This window comes from Culex quinquefasciatus, chromosome 3, assembly GCF_015732765.1.
Source record: "Culex quinquefasciatus strain JHB chromosome 3, VPISU_Cqui_1.0_pri_paternal, whole genome shotgun sequence".
NCBI lineage: Eukaryota > Metazoa > Arthropoda > Insecta > Diptera > Culicidae > Culex > Culex quinquefasciatus.
Genome location: NC_051863.1, coordinates 90,435,652 through 90,454,331, shown reverse-complemented (window position 1 = coordinate 90,454,331; position 18,680 = coordinate 90,435,652). Strand labels below are relative to the sequence as shown.

Below are 18,680 nucleotides of genomic sequence, written 5' to 3'. Positions count from 1 at the left end.
ATTGGACGAAGCATTCCATACTTCCGTACTGTATTTATCACCATCTGCAACAGATTTTACCGTAACCAAGATGCGCGATCGGTCCAGTACGCACTTCGGACGTGGATTTGACCACCAAAATGGTTACGATAGAATTTAGTCTTTGCTAAACCTATCTGAAATTAACTTTCTACTATTTTACATCATCTCTCGAGATCCGGCGGAACCTTTGCCACTGAAGGACGAGCTGCTGTTAGCGGACGATCCACTGTTTGCAACCGAAGTCAACTTGATAATACTGGAGCTGCAGATGCTAGGCGAAAAAGGACTTCCGGAACATGTGCTTATCCGGTCGACGAAGTACTGTCCAAGGCCAACAAGCTGTGCTTTTGCGCTGAATTCGTCGGCAACGACTGCTCAGCGCCAAACAGGACAAAAGTAAACACCGTAAGAAAACATCCGCGAGCTCTTCGACACGGCGGCCGCGCCCGATCTAGACAACCCGGTCCTCGATGGCACCACTGTCTCTTACTAAACCAGACAACCGGAGCAGAACTCCAGGATCAAGTACATCGATTATCAATTGCTGGTATGATCCGTGACGTGGCGGAAGCATATGAGCCAGGGTACGCCTCAAGCGAGCCTTGTCTTCCTCGCCATACTCGGACTTGTTAAACGATAGCTCCATGTTTCGGTACTCGCCGAACCCGTTGGCCTCGCTGGTGAACGCTTTCCGTAGCAGCAGTACCAGCGGCTCTTACGGACATCTGTCGGCTAGTGCGCTGGGACCGGCGATTGGAGTTCACGCGGCCATGCCTCCATGGCTTGCTGCGGGTCTACCCGGACATCAACCGCCTAAAGCCAGCATGTTCTCTTCGAACCATCCGCTGCATCCGGGACATTCTTTGACCAAGTCACAGGTAAGAAGCTTCTTCAGTGGATCTTCCGGTCAATACTAACGTTGAAATCCCTATTTCCAGAAAATCACCGATCCCTCTAGCAAGAAGCAGGAACAGCCAACCTCCTCATCTAACCAGTGATACGACAACAGGTGGACAGCGCTAGCCATGCTCAGCAGACAAGTCCCACGGTAAACGTGTACCAAATATATGTCCCCGTGACGCGACGTATTGAGCTTGTCTAACTCATGGTTTCTTCAATTTCAGGTCACCGATCTACCATACGCCCTTCGGGAAATTGTTGACCTCGATGGTCCGGCCGCAGTGACAGCTGGTGCTCGTACTACCGGAATTCCTCGGAATCGGTTCAAGAACCGCATTAACTACAAGGGTTCTCTGATGAGTAATCCGCTATCCAACATCCTCGAGATCAAGATCCAGCGCCACTTTGGGCTCGTCGGGCTTAACCGGCAAATAATCAATCTCAAGATGGAACCGGGCACGACTCCGTCATTGCCCCTCGCCAAGAACAACAGTCAGATGACGGATTTGGGAGGTTTGCAAACTCCGCCGCCGTAGTGCAACGATGATGATGAAGTCCCCGCCAAACCGGAAAATCTGCGTGCCCTGTTGGAAGTGTGTTGATTTTTGTTTGATGATTATTCCGGGTTGAAAACCGTTTTTTTTTACAATTTCCAAGAACTAGGTTTAGATTACAATTATGAAGTATTGTATTTATAAACATAAAAAATAAAACAATTTTCGATCCTTTTTTGTAACTAAAATTTAATTTCAACATAATTCCAAACGAAATTTCAAAAAACGCCCGAAGATAGGCAACATCCGAACCTATGAAATATTTCCCCATGCTCGAACTCGGCAAATCATGAAAATCATGATTTTGCCAGTTCGACCCACTTTACCAAAAAAAGTGTTATTCGAGTTGAACTCCAAAATCATGATAATTACCATTTTTTGGTTTTATTTGGTAAGCGTGTAGAGCATTGCTTTCTACCTAAGGTACTCGCGATTGAGTGTGTAGTAGTGCGGTTGTCAAAATCGTTATCTCTGACTTTCTCACTCCACTGCCACTGACATTGTTTATGTTTTGCTTTTCCTGGCACGGTCCATTGTTCGTTTGTTATTGTTTTGGTTTTAGTGGCACGGAGTCATGCACTCACACTAATGCAAAGTTCTCCTTCTTCATTTTCTTGTTTTCTTATTGCTTATTGCTTATCATCCCATTTTTTAAGTCATTCTTTAATTTCTATTTAACAATAATTTCTCAGCTAAAAATCTCTCCTTTTGTTCTGATTATAATCATTCACAATGTTGTTTTTAGGGAACTATCTCTTGTGGAATCGATCGTCGCGCTTGAAATTCGTCGTCGTTGACTTGTCTGTTTCTCCCCTTATGTATGCGTGCATTTATATTTTCATTTTCATTTTTGAGTGTTCCTTTCGGGCGGTTTGCGTGAGTTGACAATTGATTATGTGCATTCTGGCGGTTTCGCCTTGACCGTCGGGTTTGAATTTTAAATTTATTGCAGAAATTCGTTAAATATAGACATCTTGTCATCGCCACGTTTTTGATTAAAAATCGGTCGTTAAATAAAAGCTATTTTCGGTATTATAACCTTTGTTTACAATTATCTCTTCACGATTTCGCGATTTCAATAGATTTCGATCCGTTATGTAGCATTTATGTCGCATCGCAGATTATCACGATCGTACGCTTTACGTTTAATTAAATAATCAAGTATGTAGATCGCTCCAAATAACTCACTGAGATTAATATTTTACCCTCTTTTACATATAGCTTTGGTTTTATCTTTCCACAGTCGGCTGTCTAAGATTACACCATATCATTTAAAATTTAACAACAGATAAACGGGAAATGTCTCATCCGATTGCTTGTCTTGAGAATAATATTGTGGATTTTGCTCGTAGCTGGATTTTCTAGCATCTTCTCACGGTCATTGGAAACGGTCGTGGATAGACCTAGGGGTTCCCAGTTGGAGTGAAAATATTCAATTTATAGAAATATTATGGATTAAAATTTTGCTTTTTTATCACTTCTCCGACATTATGAATAATTGTTTGAACATGCTCGCAATTTTTTTATTCGGTCGGAAAAATATTATTTTTCTTGAAAAAACTTTCATTTTTAATCACATGATCACCCCTAATTCTGGCTCGATGCCACCATCATTCGACCGCGTGCTCCGTTTGTTTGTCAACAAAGCTGCAGCTGGATGGTGAGACGAAGTGAGGGGAAGAGTTTTTGACATTTTTATGCCCGCATCTGGCTCGCCACCTATTTCGTCGGTCGTTGAGTTGCCGGTCGTTTCCAGTGACCTAGTCCAGCTAGGAACTGATCGTACAATACATCATCCCTCTAAACAAAACATTCGATTTTGGGTCACATCATCATCTTCTATGATGAATCCTGACCAAACACCCTATCCCACTAACACATTTTCAGGTTCCTGTCGCTCGTGGGGTGTAATCACAGAGTGAATCAGCTGCCCTAGTAGCAACTTGCGCTAACTAACATTCCCGTCCCTTAAAATCGAGATCTACAAACTGACATGGCGGGCGCCGTTGGTGACCAATGACTGTTACCTATTCGCAACTGATCTAGTTTTGGCAATCACGGTGTTTTATCTTTTCAGCGCATTCATACATGCTGTTGATAAGGAAACGCCACTAGATCTCCGAAGCCTATGATCAGTAGTTCTGAAAGGATATTACGGTTCTGTTCAGCAACGGAGGGGCAACCATGGGTGGTCTCTCATGCTCATGCTCATGCTCTTTTCGGAACTCAATCGGTGAATGTATATTTTGAATAGAGACAGGAAGCTGGTTCCAATTAGCAACGCCCCTAACAAAAAGCTTTCATTGTAATGTGATGATCTGTGCTGTGGTATTATATAATTTCTTGTTCGTGTACTGCGAGAATTTAAAAGTTTATCAACTAGATATTGTACGATCAGTTCCTAGCTGGACTCGGTCACTGGAAACGACCGGCGACTCAACGACCGACGAAATAGGCGGCGGGCCAGATGCGGGCATAAAATGTCAAAATCTCTTCCCCTTCACTTCGTCTCACAATCCAGCTGCAGCTTTGTTGACAAACAAACGGAGCACGCGGTCGCATAATTAGGGGTGATCATGTGATTAAAAATGAAAGTTTTTTCAAAAAAATAATATTTTTCCGACCGAATAAAAAAATTGCGAGCATGTTCAAACAATTATTCCTAATGTCAGAGAAGTGATAAAAAAGCAAAATTTTAATCCATAATTTTTCTATAAATTGATTTTTCACTCAACTGAGAACCCCAAGGTCTATCCACGACCGTTTCCAATGACCGTGAAAAGATGCCAGAAAATCCAGCTACGAGCTAAATCCATAATATCTAGGGGTAGAAGTATTAATTATTTTAAACAGAGTAACACATGACCCAAGTTCATAAAAGTTATTAAAAGAACAGCCAAGTAAATTATGCTGGAGGTGAGAAACCCTGTCATATCTTGATGGATTATTTATAGATATAACGTACGCACGCGTTTAAGGCAACACGTTTGTTTGACGTTTGGTTATAATTACACATGTTTACGGTAGTCGAGCTCTTACTTGTGTCAAACGCGCTCTGACCTGAAATCCCTTTGGCCAGTTGTCACACTTACATCAATTTTCAAGCAGTGTCAAGTTAGCACGAGACGAAATATTTCGGTTTTTATTGAATATCTCAGGATTGAAATCGAATTTTGGGTATCTGCACGGAGAAAAAAGAGTTCCCAAAATCGTGAACAAGCGTTCATGAAAATGGGAACCTCGAACAAAGTGTTCAAATCCCATGGTACGATTTTGAAAAAAAAATACAACAAAAAAATCCCAAAAATGGTTTACAACTCGCGCGCGGAGCTTGAATGAAAAAAGTGCATTTTTCCAGTATTTTTCAGAAATGCGCGTAACAATCATACTAAAGACATTCAAATTTGGTCCTTTGGCTTTAAGTTATAGTTTAATGTCCCCTGAACAAATTCTTGTACAGACATAGTCCATAAAAGCTTGTGTTTGGGCATGGCAGGGCGTTTTGGGGAGAAAAATTTGTATTTTTTAGCCAAAAAAAATTCAAAAACCACTCTCTAAAACGAGCCAAAAATTTGGCAGCCAAAACTAATGCTTATAGGAAATTTTACGGAGATCATTTTGCTTTTTTTAACATTCAATGTATGTCCACGCAAAGTCGAGATATTAGTGAACAAAAAGTGACGAATTTTCAAAATTCTTGGTATATAAGCGTTTTTAGCATAAAACATTGGCTACTATGATTACAAACGAGAAAGCATATATTTTGGATATATTTATTTTGTTCGCTCAAAAACGATATTTGTTGATAACATTTCATGAAAAAACATGAGATTTTCTCACAATGTGACGTAAACGACATACTTATAAGTACTGCTCTGTGCTCTTCTCGATATGAACAAATGAACACAATGAACAAATGGGTAACTTTTTTTTTGAAAAAATATGTTTTTTTTATAAATAAATTTGTTTTATTCGAATGTACATACAAAAAAAATCACGTCCACAGCTTGGAGATATGAACTTTAATAAAATTAATTTTGATTTATGATTATTTGTCGTTTACGTAACATTGTGAGAAAATCTCATGTTTTTTCATGAAATGTTATTAGCCTTACTTACTTTACTTTACTTTTACTGCTCGTACAACCTCCGGGTCATGAGCTGTCTCCAGATGCGCTGCCACTGAACTCGGTTTTGGGCTGCTACTCTCCAATTCCGACTCGGAACTCCCACACTTCTCAGATCTTCCTCCACTTGGTCTAACCACCTCGCACGTTGCGCCCCCCTTCGCCGCGTTCCAACCGGCTCCGAATTAAACACCAACTTCACCGGGTTGATAGTCTGGTTCGGTTGGCGCGCATCCAGCGCGTCCGGCATTCTTGCGACGTGTCCGGCCCACCGGATTCGGCCAGCCTTGGCGACCTTCCGAATACTTGGCTTGCCGTAGAGTTGCGCCAGCTCGTGGTTCATCCTTCTCCTCCATACAGTGTTCACACGCACGCCGCCAAAGATCGTCCTAAGCACTCGCCGTTCGAAAACTTCAAGCGCTTGCAGGTCCTCCTCGAGCATCGTCCCATCTCGTGCCCGTAGAGGACGACAGGTCTTATCAGCGTTTCGTACATGGTACACTTTGTACGCCGGGAAAGGTGACCAGACCGTAAGGTCTTGTGGAGTCCGTAGTAGGCACGACTACCGGTGATGATACGCCTCCGAATTTCTCTGCTGCAGTTGTTGTCCGACGTAACCAACGATCCGAGGTACACAAACTCCTCCACAACCTCGAACTCGTCGCCGTCGATCGTCACGCTCGGTCCTATGCGAGTCCTAAGGGACTCGGTTCCTCCTGCCAGCAGATACTTCGTCTTCGCAACATTCACCTTCAATCCAACCTTATCCGCTTCCCGCTTCAATTCGGTGTACCGCCTGGCCACATCCTCGAACGTTCTGCCGACAATGTCCATGTCGTCGGCGTAGCAGATGAACTGGTTGGACCGGTTAATGATCGTGCCCCGCATGTTGAAGCCCGCCCGCCTCATAACACCTTCAAGCCCAATGTTGAAACAGAGGCCGGAGATACCGTCGCCTTGTCGCAGTCCCTTGCGCGATTCGATCGGGTCGGACATCGCTCCCGAAATCTTCACGCTGCACCGTGCCCCGTCCATCGCACTATGGACCATCTCCATACAAACAGGCGGCCAAATTATTTTTTTGCTTTTTAAATGTTTTTTCATACAAATTTGGGTAATTGTATGGTATTGAAATGATATACGTCGATTTTTATGACTTTTCATGTTTTTCAATAGTTGATTGTTTATAATAAATAGTCTTTTCATACATTTGCAAGTGCAACAGAATTGCGTATATATTGTATTGCAAGTTTATATTATTAAATTATGGATAAGCTAATACATCCCCTCTTTAAGAACACAACCCCTCCCTCCTCTTTCTTCCCCCTCTCCTCCTCCCCTCCAACAAAATTTTGTTAAGCGTAATAAATTCATTTTAAGTCAAATATTTATTATTTACTGCTGTGTGTTTCTTTTTGTGAGTCCATGCCATATAACTTGAGTCCCGGGGTTACGGGCATAAATTGTGAAAATTTTAATTGTTAAATCAAATAACAGAAAAATAAATTTTATTCAAAATATTAATTATGAAGTAAAACGATAAAATACAAACCATATTCTTAAAATTCATTTGATTATAGAGTTTGTGACAGCTTCAGGATATGTTAAAGGTACTTTTATGATGTTTTGTACTAACCAACATAGAACATAAATGTGGATCAGTTTCATGGATTGATCGCAGAAATTCATCATGCTAAGTCAACATTTTGCTGAATACTTTTTCCGGTATCAAACTGAGATTCTCCAGTTTCGCTTGAGAAACTTCGGTACGAATACCTTATTTTGACTAAGGTACTCAATTTTAAATGTAGGCAACAGAAAATTCCAATAAAGTCATTTCGAACTTCTTGAAACCAGGTATTGATTTTTGAAGCGACGATGCCCACGAAGTAGGTAGCAAAGCAAGTGAAAAAGTGGACATATGTAGATTGCAGCAAATTTTGATAAAACGTAAATGTTCAAAATGGCATATTTCCGAAAACGCAAAAATCGCAGGCTGGAAATTTCAGCAATGTTAGATTATAATCCATTCTTTCAAGTGATCTTAGTTTCATGTTTAGCATCGGTTAGCAAAAAAAGTACTCGATTAACAAACACAAAAAAATAAGTTTTGTCAAAAAAATGCTTCAGTTATTCGATGAAAACTTCAGTTTTTGGTTTGGAAACAACATTTTATCTATTAATAGTTTCAAAGCTTATCTCATTACCTTTCCAACGATGTATATTTGTCCTAATAAAACATTTAAAATGGCTGAGCTATGTTAAAATTAAACAATCAGCCTTTTTTCGAAAAACGCTAGTTTTTACTCCATTTTTGACTTTCAGCTTGCGTACCTCCGTAATGAACAAACTTAGAGCTTTGAAAATTTGGATTTTTCTTAGTTAGAATGTTTACTTTCGAGAAAAAAATACCAAAAAATATTTGGAGAAGGTCACTTTTTTGAAACTTGGCCACCCAATGTACCATAGTGCATCGTCGATTTCACCAGTCTGATCAGCTTCCCGGGAAAGCCGTTCTCGTACATGATCTTCCATAGCTCTTCGCGATCGACCGAGTCGTACGCGGCTTTGAAATCGATGAACAGGTGGTGCGTCGGGATCTGGTACTCGCGACATTTTTGGAGGATTTGGCGTAGCAAAAGATTTGGTCCGTCGTCGATTTCCTCCACGAAACCGGCTTGGTACGTCCCAACGAAATCCTTTGCTCGCTCCGACAGACGACAGAAGATGATCTGAGACAGCACTTTGTAGGCCGCGTTGAGGATTGTGATGGCACGGTAATTCTCACAATCTAACTTGTCCCCCTTCTTGTAGATCGGGCATATTACTCCCTCTTTCCACTCCTCCGGTAGCTGTTCTGTGTCCCAGACCTTGACTATCAGCCGGTGTAGACAGGCCGCCAGCTTGTCCGGGCCCATCTTGATGAGTTCAGCACCGATACCATCCTTACCCGCTGCTTTGTTGTTCTTCAGCTTCTTGATGGCATCCTTAACTTCCCTCATCGTGGGTGCTGGCTCGTCCTCGCCGTCCACCATACCGCTGACGTCGTTTCCCCCGTCGCCCTGGTACTCCGCCTCCGGGCCGTTCAGGTGCTCGTCGAAGTGCTGCTTCCACCTTTCGATCACCTCACGCTCGTCCGTCAAGATGCCTCCGTCCTTGTCCCGGCACATTTCGGCTCGCGGCATGAAGCCCGTCCGGGATTGACTAAGTTTCTTGTAGAACTTACGTGTTTCGTTGGAGCGATACAGCTGTTCCATGTCCTGGCACTCCAACTCTTCCAGGCGGCGCTTCTTGTCCCGAAAGAGATGGGTTTGCTGTCTTCGCAACTGTTTGTACGACTCCTTGTTCCCACGGGTGTTGTGCAGCAGTCACTTGTCCCGCGCTGCTTTCTTCTCGTCCCAAATCGCCTGACATTCCTCGTCGAACCAGCCGTTCCGTCGAACTCGGTCCACGTACCCGATTGCGCTCGATGCCGCTGCGTTGATGGCTGCTTCCATATGGCTCCAGCAGGCCTCCAGAGGGGCTTCGGCAAGCTCACCCTCGTCAGGCAACGCAGCTTCGAGTTCCCGCGCGTACTGGGTAGCGACCTCAGGATCCTTAAGCCGCTTCAGATTATACCGCTGCGGGCGACGGTACCGGATCTTGTTGACCTCAGACAGGCGTTTTTTTAATTTATATTTATTTTGATTTTCTCTTCCATGTACATTCATTCAGTTAAAATATTATTGAGTGTCCAATCACAATCGATGACTTTTCACCTCAATTTTAAATACTAGCAACTTTCATTTATTCATGAAATATTGTAGCTTTCGCTATTCAGTGATTTCAAATGTAGGAGGTCCTACATGTACAAAAGGGAAAAGGGATACCTTAAAACTAACTTATAAACTATATAAAGAGCGGATCAATGCAGCTGAAGACTGCAATGATTTTTGTCGAAATGCATCAATTATCTTATTGGACATAACATCCAAAGTGTCAACTTCGGCTAATTGATGAAATTCACTGGTGCTGAACCAGGAGGAAGTTTCAGAATCATTTTCAGAATTTTGTTCTGAATCCTCTGAAGTTTTTCTTCCTGGTTAAGCAACAGCTTGTCCAGATCGGCACAGCATAAAGCATGGCAGGTCTGAAAATTTGTTTATAAATTAACAGTTTATTCTTGAGACAAAGTCTAGAATTCCTGTTTATAAGTGGATACAAACATTTAATATATTTGTTACATTTAACCTGGATACTTTCAATGTGATCCTTGTAAGTAAGGTTTTTGTCAAAAGCAAGTCCAAGATATTTCACTTGATCCTCCCACTTTAAATTTACCTCATTCATCTTTATAATGTGATGACTTTTTGGTTTAAGAAAATCAGCCCTTGGTTTGTGAGGGAAAATAATAAGTTGAGTTTTTGCAGCATTTGGAGTAATTTTCCATTCTTTCAAATAAGAATTGAAAATATCCAAGCTTTTTTGTAATCTTCTTGTGATGACACGAAGGCTTTCTACCTTTGGCGGAGATGCTTGTATCATTAGGGTGTAATATGGTTGTATGGAAAAAAATTAAGTTGTCCAAATTTAGGAGCACAGCAATTTTTCAGTTTTTTGGGGTCTAAACAACTCCCCAAAGTTTGGGAACGATTGGTTTAGTCCTCACTTTGCAAAGCGATTCTTTTCCATATAAATTTGTATGGGAAAAACCATTTTTGGATTTAGATATTTATAAAATCCACGTTTCATGCTGTACTAAAACCGGATTCATATTCGGATGCTCTGGAAGGTGCTCTACAACTTTCCCGAAGAGAGTATGGTGCTAACTTGCTCTTAAAAAAAGATACAGCGTGTTCAAAACTCGTCTAAAACGTGTTTTTTGCTCGAAAACCACGTTTTAGACGAGTTTTGAGGACGCTGTTTCTTCTTTCAGGGACAAGCTAGCACCATACTCTCTTCGGGAAAGTTGTAGAGCACCTTCCAGAGCATCCGAATATGAATCCGGTTTTAGTACAGCATGAAACGTGGATTTTATAAATATCAAAATCAAAAAAAATGGTTTTTCCCATACAAATTTATATGGAAAATTGAATCGCTTTGCGCAATGTGAGGACTTAACCAATCTTTCTCAAACTTTGGGGAGTTGTTCAGGACCCCAAAAGGAACTGAAAAATTGCTGTGCTGGAAAATCGATTTTGATATTACACCCTATTGTATCATCAGCAAAAAGTGATTTCTGACATCCTGGGGGCAAATCAGGCAAGTCAGAAGTAAAAATATTGTATAAAATTGGACCCAAAATGCTTCCTTGAGGGACGCCAGCACGTACAGGTAGTTGATCAGATTTGCTGTTCTGATAACATACCTGCAGAGTACGATCCGTCAAATAATTTTGAATAATTTTCACGATGTAAATCGGAAAATTAAACCTTTTCAATTTCGCAATCAAACCTTTATGCCAAACACTGTCAAATGCTTTTTCTATGTCTAGAAGAGCAGCGCCAGTAGAATAGCCCTCAGATTTGTTGCTTCGAATCAAATTTGAAACTCTCAACAACTGATGAGTAGTTGAATGCCCAAGGCGAAATCCAAACTGCTCATCAGCGAAAATTGAATTTTCATTAATGTGCGTCATCATTCTATTAAGAATTATTCTTTCTAATAATTTACTAATAGATGAAAGCAAACTAATGGGCCGATAGCTTGAGGCTTCAGCAGGATTTTTATCCGGTTTCAAAATCGGAACTACTTTGGCATTTTTCCAACTACTGGGAAAATATGCCAAATCAAAACATTTGTTGCAAATTTTGACCAAGCTACTTAAAGTTGCTTCAGGTAATTTTTTAATTAAAATGTAAAAAATGCCATCCTCACCAGGGGCTTTCATATTTTTAAACTTTTTGATAATAGATTTTATTTCATTCAGATCCGTATTAAAAACATCATCTGATGAAAACTGTTGTTCAACAATATTCTGAAATTCTATTGAAATTTGATTTTCAATAGGACTCAGAACATTTAAGTTGAAATTATGAGCACTCTCAAACTGCTGAGCAAGTTTTGAGCTTTCTCCCCATTAGTTAATAAAATATTATCACCATCTTTTAAAGAAGGGATTGGTTTCTGAGGTTTCTTAAGAACCTTTGAAAGTTTCCAAAAAGGTTTGGAATAAGGTTTAATTTGTTCGACATCTCTTGCGAACTTTTCATTTCGCAGGAGAGTGAATCTGTGGTCAATAACCTTTTGCAAATCTTTTGAATTCGCTTCAGTGCAGGATCACGAGAACGTTGATACTGTCTTCGGCGAACATTTTCAGACGAATCAGAAGCTGAAGATCGTCATCAATAATGGGAGAATCAAATTTGACTTGGACTTTAGGAATAGCAATATTCCTAGCATCCAAAATTGCATTAGTTAAAGATTCCAAGGCTGAATCAATATCAGCTTTGGTTTCTAAAACAAAATCATGATTTAAATTATTCTCAATATGATGCTGATACCTGTCCCAATTAGCTTTGTGGTAATTAAACACAGAACTATTGGGTCTGGTAACTGCTTCATGAGAAAGTGAAAAAGTTACTGGAAGGTGATCAGAATCAAAATCAGCATGAGTCACTAAAGGACCACAATACTGACTTTGATTTGTCAAAACCAAATCAATTGTTGATGGATTTCTAACAGAAGAAAAGCAAGTTGGCCCATTCGGATATAAAACCGAATAAAGACCAGAAGTGCAATCTCTGAATAGAATTTTACCATTGGAATTTACTTTTGAATTATTCCAAGATTGGTGTTTGGCATTAAAATCACCGATGATCAAAAATCGAGATCTATGCCGAATAAGTTTATTCAAATCCCCTTTGAAATAATTTTTATTTTCCCCAGTGCATTGGAATGGTAAATATGCAGCTGCAATCATAATTTTCCCAAAAGAAGTTTCAAGTTCAATGCCCAAACTTTCAATAACTTTTAACTTAAAGTCACGTAACGTACTATAAGTCATACTACGGTGGATAACTATTGCAACTCCACCGCCATTTCGATTCATTCTGTTATTGGTTATAACTTTATAATCTGGATCACTTTTCAAATAAGTGCCAGTTTTTAAAAATGTTTCGGTTATAACAGCAACATGCACGTTATGAACTCGTAAAAAGTTGAAAAATTCATTTTCTTTCGCTTTTAAAGAGCGAGCATTAAAATTCATAATATTGATGGAATTACTAAGATCCATGATTAAACTTCAGGGTAAGAACAACATCATTCGCAAATTTTAATCCAATCTGGATAGCTTCCATCATGGATGTAGCATTACTCATTGTTTGAATCAAACCAAACAGTGAGTTTTGCAAAAAAGTCATTTTTTCAAACGTAACATCGCCGAGATCAGAAGATCCCAAAGCGTTGCCAGCAGAAAATTTTCAAATGAAATTTGAGGTACCTGCCCAATTTGAAAATTGGTAGAGGATTTAAAATTCGTGGATGAACCCGAACCCGAAACGACGTTGGCATAAGAAATACCATTAGTGTTACCTAACTTTTCCACGGTAGGGATATTGTTTGAGTGAGACAGCACGAACGTTTGATTTAAAGATGCAGGTACAACCTGACTTTGAGAAAATTTCGGTTTGGATTTCGGCTGATGCTTAGCACGAGAATCCAAAACCTTTTTTCTGATGGGGCAATCCCAGAAATTTGATTTGTGATTTCCACCACAATTTGCACATTTAAATTGGGTGACTTCTTTCACGGGACAATTGTCCTTGTCATGAGAAGAATCCCCGCAAACCATGCATTTTGGAACCATGGCGCAATGATCAGTACCGTGACCGAATGCCTGGCAACGCCGGCACTGGGTCAGATTCTGGCCATTACCGCCATGTTTCTTAAAATGCTCCCACTTTACCCGTACATGGAACAAAAACTGAACTTTGTCCAAAAGTTTCAAATTGTTGATTTCATTTCTGTTGAAATGAATCAGATAAAATTGTGAAGTCAAACCAAAGCGAGAAATATTAAAAACGAAGTTGACTTTATAGCTGTCGGCCACCATTGCTAGTACCAACCAGTAATGTCTTCCTTTTTATCTACAAGGACTTCGCCGCCCTGGGCTCCTAAGTGTATGAAAGTATGGCACGGAGCGACGGCGCCGAATACCCATATTTACACAAAGAATTTTAGAGCGCCCGCCGCGGATTCGAACCAGCGACCTCTGGATTGTGAGTCCAGTGCGCGGTCCGATTGATCCACACGGGCGGGACTGAGAAATATTCCCGTTTGATTTTTTCTTCATTGGTATTACTTGGGATGGGGCAAAGCCAAGCAACACCTTAAGTTCGTTTTTGATCTCATCCACCGACAAGTCGTTGGAGAGACCTTTCAGGACCGCCTTGAATGAACGAGCATTCTTGGTCTCATACGTGTAGAAATTGTGTTTGTGGTTTTCAAATAACCAACAAAAGTTTGGTGATCTTGTAAAGATTCCGTCAACAAGCGACATTCTCCTCTTCGACCAAGCTGGAACGAAACCTTCAAATTGCAAGTTTCCTTGCAATTCTTCAGTTGCGTTCGAAAGCTGGCCAAATCGGAGACGGAAGTCACTACAATTGGCGGAGCCTTTACTCGTTTCTCGACGGCAGAAGGCTCAGTACGAGGAGAAGGATCCTTGTCAACAGTTTCGGATAAAACACCGAAACTGTTTGCCAATGGAATTGGAGGATTGACCTCACTTTCAGAATCAGAATCAGACCTCGGATGAGGCTGTTTCCTTTTTCTGTTTCCGTTAGCCGGTTTAGCGTTCAAACGCTTCACCGACGTAACGACCAAATCTTCAGAAGATTTGCGTTTACCTTTGTTTTGACGCATTTTGCAAGCAAAGTTCTCTTAAAAAGATGGCTTCGTTTGTAAAATACAACAAAATTTCAGGTGGGGTTAGTCTTGAAAAGACTGTTTAGAATTTGGGAAAATAACTCAGGTAGTCTTTAAAAAGACTGTGAATTTTTTTTTAAATAACTCTAGTAAAAAATACCGCAGCTCTAGTGTCCGTTCACCTCGAAGGTTCGCAAGACGACCTCAGACAGGCGTTGGCGCAGCTTTGCCACCACCAGGTAGTGGTCCGAGTCGATGTCCGCGCCACGGTAGGTTCTGACGTCGATTATGTCCGAGAAGTGCCGACCATCAGGGAAGGTATTTGCCGATGGGCCTCCAAAAAGTTTTTTAAATTTATTTCCTTCCAGTTAAGGAATTTACTATAATCATGTATGGAGCACTTGTTGATATTTTACTAATGAACAACTTTGTAGAACATTGTTTTGTTCTAGACTGAATGCTGTTGACATTAGAGCGTAAACAAAAATCCCCTCACCATCGCGATTGAGGGACGCCGATGGTGGCATTTTTAGACATTGTTCACGCTCTAGTGTCAACAGCATTCACTTTGGAACAAAACAATGTTCTACAAAATTGTTCGTTTGTACAAAATCTACAATTGCTTCATATATCCTTTTAGTGAATTCTGTAACTGGAAGGTAATAAATCAAACGAGGGCTTCGTGATGGTTTTTGCCATTTGCCATCCCTGCCGACCATCGATGAGAACATGGTCGATTTGCGTCTCCGTGTCGTTTGGTGATCTCCAGGTGTACTTGTATAGGGAGGTGTGCTGGAAGAAGGTACTACGTATGGCCATGTTTCGGAAGGTAGCGAAATCGATGAGTCGTAGGCCGTTCTCGTTCGTCTGCTGATGAGCGCTGAACCTCCCAATAACCGGTCTAAACTCCTATTAGCATATATCGTTTTTGAGCGAACAAAATAAATATATCCAAAATATATGCCTTCTCGTTTGTAATCATAGTAGTCAATGTTTTATGCTAAAAACGCTTATATACCAAGAATTTTGAAAATTCGTCACTTTTTGTTCACTAAAATGCAAATATCTCGGCTTTGCGTAGACATAAATTGAATGTTAAAAAAAGCAAAATGAATTTCCTATAAGTTGGATGCATTAGTTTTGGCTGCAAATGTTTTGGCTCGTTTTGGGGAGTGATTTTTTATTTTTTTGGCTTAAAGATACATTTTTTTCTCCCTAAAACGCCCTGCCATGCCCAAACACAAGCTTTTATAGACTATGTCTGTACAGGAATTTGTTCAGGGGACATTAAACTATAATTTGAAGCCCAAGGCGACCATATTTGAATGACTTTAGCATGATTGTTACGCGCATTTCTGAAAAATACTCGAAAAATGCACTTTTTTATTCAAGCGCGCGAGTTGTAAACCATTTTTGGGATTTTTTTGTTGTATGAAAACATTGTTCCTGACATCCTAATCTATCATTCTAGGGGTGAGCACCGAAGATTTGACAACTTTTCATTTTTCGGCCTATTCTGCATTGATCGCCACTTCTCCGAACCCGGTCAGGTGGTCAGGCGCGCGCGGTTCTGGGCAACGGGCATACCCGCCTTACCGGGTTCGGAGAAGTGGCGTTCGGGGAAATGGCCGTTCGGGGATATGGGCATTCGGGAAAATGATTTTCAGGGATGTGGAAAATTAGGGGAAGTGGCCATTCGGGGATGTGACGGTTCGGGGAAATGATTCTCGGGTAAATGACATTTCGGGAAAGTGTCTTTTCGGAGATGTGGCATTCGGGGAAATGTCCTTTCGGGAATGTGGGTTTCGGGAAATGTCATAGATTCTAAAAACATACACATATTTTTTATAGGGATCAATAACTTGCATTCATGGCTTACGACTTTATTCACTTCTTTGGACTGTTATGGTACATTCTTATCTTCAACTTTATGCTGTGGGTGAAAATCGAGTAAGTATTCAAAGAAATATTAAGTAATGTTTATCATAATTGTTTATTTGTTATTTATTTTAATAAAAACACAGCTAATACTTTCAAATCAATTAGTAGAATGTTATCAAGAGTTGTTTACATACACATAACAAATTAATGATAATATTCATCAGGAAAAATATATACACGCAGAAAAATAAGGCATATTTGAATCAACAAAACGTTTTGTTGATTTGAAAATCAAGATTTTTATTGAATCAACGCTAAACGTCAAAGCAACTTTTTCAAAACAACAAAAGATTTTTGTTGAATTGAGAAAATCAAGGTTTGTTTCAACGCAAAATCGGCGTTGATTATATTCAACATCAAACCTCGTACAGGCTGATTCTACAAAATATTTATCTGCGTGTATCAAAATCTGCAATAGTGGATTTGCTGCAGAAAATGTTACCTTTTATAACAGTTTTTGTAGCAAGCTCATAGCTCATGTTTGCCCGCGTGTAAATATGTTAGCGATCTGCAGTTCTCACTAACACATATAATGCTGACAAGTCGCCGAGCAACACTCCAGAGAGAAGTTTTTGTTGGCGGTCTGTCCCTCTCTATTCATCAAATGTCCATGGCGCGGTGGTAGCGTGTCGGTTCAACAACCAAGAGGTTGATGGTTCAATGATCGTTCTGTTAAGATTTTTTTCTGCATTACAACCAAACAGTCGTCGGTAATGTCGATAATTGTCGGTAACGGGCAAAAATGCCATACCGCAAAAAATGCATGAGGACAGATTTCATGCAGATTCTGATATAATTTCATGCAGTTACACAGAAAAAAAAATCCGGTAAATTTACATCATTTATGATGTACCAAAAGTGCATGTCATTAATGATGCTGATTTACAACGTTTTCGTTTACGTTTCATCCAATGTAAATGCGCCCTGATAAGTTGGCAACCACCGCACTCTGTTTGCCCCTACGACGCTCAAGCCCACTGGGCACACGCGGGCTGCTGCTGTTTGACAGCTGCACTTCCGCTACCAGTCTGTAACCAAACAACAAAGAGATTACACGCTATTTTTCTTTTCGCTTAAGTTAAACCGCGTGTTTTATTCCGGCCTCCCCGAAACCTCTTTAGGTTGTGGGCCCAAGTCGCGTTTTACGGTCAAACGGAAAAGTGCGCGGAATCGTCGGGCGTCATGACGGACGCAAAACCCGCTCCGGTGCAGGTGCCGATGTTGGACGAGTCTAACTTCAACCCGTGGCGGCTCCGCATGCTAGCATTCCTGGAGGAGCACGAGCTCTTGGAGTGTGTGCGGACGAGTGTGGGTGACGTGGCGGAACTAAAGGAAAGAGCGGGAGAAAAGCCGGAGGAAAAGACGGCCCGGATGAAGCTGCTGGACAAGCGCATCAGGAAGGACCGTCACTGCCGTTCGCAGTTGATGGCGCGGATCAGCGATGCGCAGATGGACCACCTGGAGGAGGACATGTCCCCGAAGGACATCTGGGACAAGCTGCACAACATCCACGCGCGGAAGAGCGTCGCGAGCCGGATGCGGATCCAGCGGCAGATCGTGACGATGCGCTACGATGGGGGAAAGCTGCAGCAGCACTTTTTGCAGTTCGAAAAGTTGATCCGGGAGTATCGGTCCGCCGTCGCGAAGCTGGAGGAGATCGACGTGATTTGCCACCTGTTCATCTCGTTGGGATCGGCGTTCTCCGGTGCTGTGACGGCGCTGGAAACCATGTCGCAGGAGGACCTCAAGCTCGATTTCGTCAAGAACCGGCTCTTGGACGAAGAGACGAAGAAGGGCATCGAATCGCCCACCCCGTCCCAGAGCGATGCTGCGTTTCACGGGGCGAAGCCGCAGAAGAAGCAAAAGTGTTTCGGCTGCAACAAGGAGGGCCACCGGGTGGCCGACTGTCCCGAGAAGAAGAAGCCGCAGCAGAGCAAGAGGAAGCAGAAGTCGAAGGCGAACGTGGCGGATTCCGGCAGCAACCGGAAGGAAGTTTGTTTCGTGAGCGAGGCGAACCCCCAGCAGGCGCGGACGCGCTGGTTCATCGATTCTGGTGCGACGGACCATCTAGTGCGGGACAAGGAGCTGTTCTGTGAGCTGCATCGTCTGAAGAAGCCCATCGAGATCGCGGTGGCCAAGGACGGTGAAACGATCCAGGCGGAGCACTCCGGCACGGTGAAGGTGGTGGCGGTCGTTGACGGTAAGAGAGTGAACTGTACGATCAAAGACGCGTTGTACGTGCCAAAGTTGCGCTGCAATTTGTTTTCGGTGCTGCGCGTTGAACAAG

At 41.7% G+C, this 18,680-nt stretch overlaps 1 protein-coding gene across 1 annotated transcript; it reads left to right on the top strand.

Moving 5' to 3' along the window:
- Positions 1 to 665: 665 nt before the first annotated feature.
- LOC6049683 (transcriptional activator cubitus interruptus) lies at positions 666 to 1,457 on the top strand. Its single transcript, XM_038260958.1, has 2 exons — positions 666 to 899; positions 1,146 to 1,457. The coding sequence occupies exons 1-2, from the start codon at positions 666 to 668 to the stop codon at positions 1,455 to 1,457; spliced, it is 546 nt and encodes a 181-aa protein (XP_038116886.1).
- The last annotated feature ends 17,223 nt before the right edge of the window (positions 1,458 to 18,680 follow it).